The 5,536-nt window shown below is 43.1% G+C and overlaps 1 protein-coding gene and 1 long non-coding RNA gene across 2 annotated transcripts; one reads left to right on the top strand and one right to left on the bottom strand.

The window, feature by feature from the left end:
* Positions 1 to 685: 685 nt before the first annotated feature.
* Positions 686 to 2,391, bottom strand: gsdf (gonadal somatic cell derived factor). Its single transcript, XM_016546339.1, has 5 exons — positions 2,288 to 2,391; positions 1,465 to 1,598; positions 1,322 to 1,393; positions 962 to 1,050; positions 686 to 805 (listed from the first exon to the last, which is right to left on the bottom strand). The coding sequence occupies exons 1-5, from the start codon at positions 2,389 to 2,391 to the stop codon at positions 686 to 688; spliced, it is 519 nt and encodes a 172-aa protein (XP_016401825.1).
* A 1,937-nt stretch (positions 2,392 to 4,328) lies between these two features.
* Positions 4,329 to 5,291, top strand: LOC107734395 (uncharacterized). The gene is made up of 4 exons (XR_001639087.1): positions 4,329 to 4,518; positions 4,830 to 4,898; positions 5,048 to 5,065; positions 5,163 to 5,291. It is a non-coding gene; the product is annotated as an uncharacterized LOC107734395 (long non-coding RNA).
* Positions 5,292 to 5,536: the final 245 nt, after the last annotated feature.

Raw genomic sequence — 5,536 nt, 5'->3', positions numbered from 1 at the left:
TGGGTTGAAAACTGTTCCCACATTGAATTTTGCAAGCACGCAGCCGAAATGTTCATGCTGGAATGTCTCTAACCATTCAATTCTTATCTGCAAGACTGGGATGTTTCTCAAAGTGCAGAAGCACATTAACGCTAACGATCATGCCGGATGCCACATTAGAGGAATAATTGACATAATAACTTGATTTAAAGGAAGGACATTTTGAATGTAACCTTTTATTTGGTCCTCAGATTCGCACAGGGAAAAGTTGTGGCAGAACTGCTCGACAACATTTTATCAGGGAACATTTGCTGGCCGCTGAAATCAAGCCAGACTACAGCCGCGGCCCCATTAAAACCTGAAGTTAAAAACAGATTTGGCCTTGAATTCATTTGTAACAGGAGGTCCTTTGTGCATTTCTATGAAAGTTGAATAACAGGCTTAGATTGAGAACTTCATGTCTTCTGAGAACTTTATATGTTTCCACATTATTTTCAAACACACTCTTAAAGCCCACAAGAGTCTGCGAGTCTGACCTCTCAACAGCAGCAAAAGTCAAAAGACGCTAAATATGTTTGCTAAGCCATAAACCTACAAATCCCAAGAGCTGTGCTTCTCTACCGTGTTTCTGTTGCTCTGTGCCAATAATCACACAGGTCAGCGTGACCTGCGGGTCAGGGAGGTTTTCTAGGACAGGGTCATGACCTCAGGATCCTGTGTTTTTGCAGCCACACTCACGGATCAGACTCACTGAGGACAGAACCAAACTGCTCCATTCATCCACGTAGAGAAACGGGAGGATTTCGTGAGCGGTCGGCTTACAGCACTGTGGGATGACAATGAAGATTACATCTGAGCCCAGAGAAAAGATCATCTGAAGCAGTTCTTTAGTCTGAAGCCCATAGATGAGAGGAAACATGTTTGTGTAAAGCATTTCTTAACAGAAATCAAAACAACTGAACATGATGTAGAGGAAATGTACCTGCGCAGACGCAGGTTTCACGCCGCAGGATCGGCACTGGACGAAAGTGATGCTCTCTGGATAAACCACCCAGCGGTCCCAGCCCAGATCTGACACATTTACACAAAACAAGACATGCATGATGAGCCTAATCTCAGCAAAGCTGCCCAGGTCACATTTCACCCCGAAACCAATAGGAAAGTAAAGGACTGATATCATGTCTAAAGAAAACGAAGCCTTGCTTTCATTAATGACGTGTGAAGTATTTATACATTGTGCTCACATTTATTGTAGTTGTAAGGCCTTTTTTTCATGCTGATTTTAACTACAAAAAAGTTGCAGCAATGTAAGAGTCGTAGTAGGATGCATCTGAACGCTCACCTTTAATGAAAACCTGTGAGGAATGTTTGCAGCACGTTGAGTTTCCGGAGTCCTCAGGAAACGTTGAGTTACCTGCTAAATAGACAAGAGATCAAGTTTACCAGAAACCAGACCATGAGCCAGATCTCTGGGGTTCAGGGTACCTGGTGAGGATGGCGTGGTGCTTTCCAAAGTGGCTTTCCACTGGTCACGCAGATGATTCATCTTCGACACGGACACACGAGGCTCCCGCTGGAGGTTTAGAGATTCCAGAAGGATTTTCCTGATTTCCAGTTCTCTGCATCTGCAACAAAACACACATATCTGCAATGCATTGCAAACCCATAGTGTCATCACACCTTTGCAGAGCTTGTGTATGTGCGCCTGTCAAATTGCAGCCAAATGTTTAGGAGTGCAGCCGTGTACTGCCAGAGCTTCGGGGTGTTTGTGAAAGTTCAGCGTTTGACGCTGTAAGAGAACACCGGAGAAGACGGGAGATGCCCTCATTTATATCTCCAGAACATTATGTGGGTCTTTGCAGTCAGTTTGTACTGTACACAAAACACTGCAGTAGAGTCCAGAGCAAGAAAAGCTTTCTGAAAATATCCAGTAATTCTCTTTTGGTCAGTCGAGCACGATGAGGTCAGTTTGACAGCCGGGAGGGTTTGAGTCTCAAATGGAAGAACAGCGTGATGTGATCGTAATGAGGTTCATTCACCTTTTGCCCTGAGCATTCAAATATCAGCCCAAACCTCTACCAAAACTAAGACTAAGTTCATCTGGATTCATAGACTGATCACAGTGAGCGAGCTGTAACGAGGGTTTCTGCTAACAGCACATCTACCTGTACAAATGCATGAAACTCTCCCCAAAACCTCCTAATGAACAAGAGTGGAGGTGAGAATGATGCAATTACGCGAACACTTAAAACAAGATCTCCGATCCATTCATCGTGACATTGTTCATCTTTAAAACGTCAGCTTTTACCTGTTGGCTTTCACAGCAGATGCCTCAGGTGAAGGATGGAGAACAAACATCTTCCCAAGAGGACACCCGAACAGCACGAGTACGACACACAACACCAGATGCATGACTGCGGACTACAGGTTAACGCTGGGGTCTGTGCTGGACGCTCGCTGGACTCTCGCTGTCACTGGAGAGGAATGAATGAATGTTATTTGTAGCGGCCTGGGAAAGCAGGGGTTTATCTACTCTGGCCAAGCTTGGCCTTGGAATACTTTACTCTGTTTTCAAGTCGAGCAAACGGATGGTGTTGAAAAGGAGGTGGAGAATAAAGGTGGAACTGAGAAAAACACTATCATACAGTTACATTCTAGCAAAGACGATAAGCTCGAACCTGCAAGGGGACAGACAGAAAATATGAAAAAGATCAGCAAGGAATGGCAATGCATCACAAATAAAGAAGCTATTTATGAAACGGACCTGCATCTGTGTGATACGTGAACGTGCCTTATTCTCAGCAAAGGAAAGATTGCTATCAAATAGCACACCTAGGTTCCTAACTGATGACGAAGAATTAACAGAGCAGCCATCAAGTGTTAGACAGTGTTCTAGGTTATTACGTGTGGAGTTTTTAGGTCCTATAATTAACACCTCTGTTTTTTCTGAATTTGGAAGTAAGAAATTACTCGTCATCCAGTTTTTTATATCGACTATGCATTCCGCTAGTTTTTCAAATTGGTATGTTTCGCTGGGCCGCGAAGAAATATAGAGCTGAGTGTCATCAGCATAACAGTGAAAGCTAACACCGTGTTTCCTGATGATATCTCCCAAGGATAACATGTAAAGCGTGAAGAGTAACGGCCCTAGTACTGAGCCTTGAGGTACCCCATACTGCACTTGTGATCGATGTGATACCTCTTCATTCACTGCTACGAATTGATGGCGGTCAGATAAGTACGATTTGAACCATGCTAATGCACTTCCATTAATGCCAACATAGATTTCTAGTCTATTCAAAAGAATGTTGTGGTCAATAGTGTCGAACGCAGCGCTAAGATCCAATAGCACTAATAGAGAGATACACCCACGATCAGATGATAAGAGCAGGTCATTTGTAACTCTAAATCCTACTATGATACTATGATACTCCTAAAACAGGAGGCATTTGATTTCTCTGCCCTCGAGGATCAGACCAGGACAAGAGGACTTATCACGTGCCGATGCCAATTCATTAATATAGATATTAAATAGAGTCGGGCTGAAGCTGTCTGTCTGTCTCTCTGTCTGGCCATATACATTCAACATTCTGTCTTTGCATTAATGTTTCCTCGCTGGCTTTGAGTTCATATAGAAGAGATGTGAAGGTTTTAATTTTCCATCATTTCTCATGAGAAATACAAAGCTGGGCATTGTTGTAGCATCTGTAGTTTCTCTTCTGACCTCAGATTAACCGAATCAAAGAGCGCTGGCCGTGTTTGTCCTTGAGGCCATCAAGCTGCAACTCCCTTGCGTCAAGAGGAAGTCCAACACCTGCGTGTGAACGGCAATCTAAAGAAAGAAACAACAGTTTATTTGCCATTTGAGGACAACTTATAATGTTGTTTCATTCACTGCCGAACTGTCAATAAATGGTGTTTTCTGGTGTAACCCTAACCATATTCACATATTGGTCAAAACCAATACACTTTTGACCCAATTCTGAATATGTGCTTGTAGTGTGCCGCATTATTTCAATCCTATCACAGTACATTTATACACTTATGATTTGAATAGCTAACTCTGAAAAGATCAAATCTGGTAGAATTCAGTTGTTTTTATTCTAAAGCCTTTTAAATACACCAGCGATGAATGGGGAGAACTGGTCTGTTTTCCAGTTAAACATTTAAAAATAAATTCAAGTTTCATTTTCAAATCCATTAAGTGCTGTGGCTGGGTTCAGCATTCTGTTAATCAGATTTCAGCTATGAACAGCAGAGCGACGGGCTTAAACACACGGAGCCCCGGTGGCCTTTAGCACCTCTTTATCTGTCTATTCTGGGTTGAAGCCGAGCCGCAGTATTAACCCTAATCCAGCTGCAGCGTGTTGTTTTGATGAAGTGGTCACGCGGATCAGCTCCATCTCACCATCTGTCTCTCTGCGCCAGTGTTCCAGGTTCATTGATAGTGAAGTTTGTCACACTTCATGACAGTGATTGTGCTGCTGGTGGCTTCATAGGCTCTGCTGTCATGGAGGAATTTTGACAAACCCTCACCAGGTGAGTGTGATGTTCTGTTGCTGTTTTGTAAAACGCTGTGGCTGGAGGTGTTTTGTAGAATTAGAGCTAAATTACTCTGTACAACAGGTTAGAGAATGAGAATTCTATTTTTATTACTAATTAATCAAACCCCTTGAGGAAATAAGAGGATGGACAGATTATTTCAGATTTTCATTGATGTGAAGGGAATTATTTAAAATGATTTGAAAGTGAAATTCAGATTACAAGTGTTGTGACACATTTACCAGAATCAGAAACTGGAATGAGTTCATAGGTGTGAAAAATGTCTGATTTGATACATGTACTTCCAGCTGACAGACGTGACATGGGATGCGGAGTCACGAAATCAACCCAACTGCAGCTGAAACCATGCAATCGAGGTGCGTGAACCAACAAGATGATTAAAGTTTGACACTGTTCAAAGATTCAGTGCTTCGAACAGAATATCTGCCATTAAATGACTCTCCTGAGAGAAATACAGCTCACATTGCTCTATGTCTGTGTCTCTATCGATCGTGTCTGTCTATAGGGAACATCTCAGTTCCAGGTAATTCCTCCTCATTTATTTCAGTAAATGTCTCATTGTTGTCAGTGGGTGCGAATGAACATCAAACACTGTTTTTCTCTGTTTCTCTCACATGCAGCGGCTACAGGTCAGACAGATCACATGTTTCTGTGAGTCTAAAGAAACTTCACTGTCACTCATGTCTCCTGCTGGCCTGACTTTCTCTCGTCTGTCTGTCTGTCTGTCTCTCGTCTGTCTGTCTGTCTGTCTGTCTGTCTGTCTGTCTCTCGTCTGTCTGTCTGTCTGTCCTGTCTGTCTGTCTGTCTGTCTGTCTGTCTGTCTGTCTGTCTGTCTGTCTGTCTGTCTGTCTGTCTGTCTGTCTGTCTGTCTGTCTGTCTGTCTGTCTGTCTGTCTGTCTGTCTGTCTGTCTGTCTGTCTGTCTGTCTGTCTGTCTGTCTGTCTGTCTGTCTGTCTGTCTGTCTCTCGTCGGTCTGTCTCTCGTCTCTCTGTCTG

The sequence above is a fragment of the Sinocyclocheilus rhinocerous genome, unplaced genomic scaffold, assembly GCF_001515625.1.
Source record: "Sinocyclocheilus rhinocerous isolate Xijiao unplaced genomic scaffold, SAMN03320098_v1.1 scaffold5693, whole genome shotgun sequence".
In the NCBI taxonomy this organism is placed as follows: Eukaryota; Metazoa; Chordata; class Actinopteri; order Cypriniformes; family Cyprinidae; genus Sinocyclocheilus; species Sinocyclocheilus rhinocerous.
This window is presented reverse-complemented; position numbering and strand designations above follow the sequence as displayed.

Excerpts from the sequence above, each read along its gene's own strand:
- gsdf (XM_016546339.1), bottom strand. The coding sequence starts at position 2,391 with ATGCATCTGGTGTTGTGTGTCGTACTCGTGCTGTTCGGGTGTCCTCTT. Across the intron at positions 1,394-1,464 it reads CACCACGCCATCCTCACCAG|GTAACTCAACGTTTCCTGAG; the intron begins GTACCCTGAACC and ends TCTATTTAGCAG. Across the intron at positions 806-961 it reads TGAAACCTGCGTCTGCGCAG|TGCTGTAAGCCGACCGCTCA; the intron begins GTACATTTCCTC and ends GTCATCCCACAG.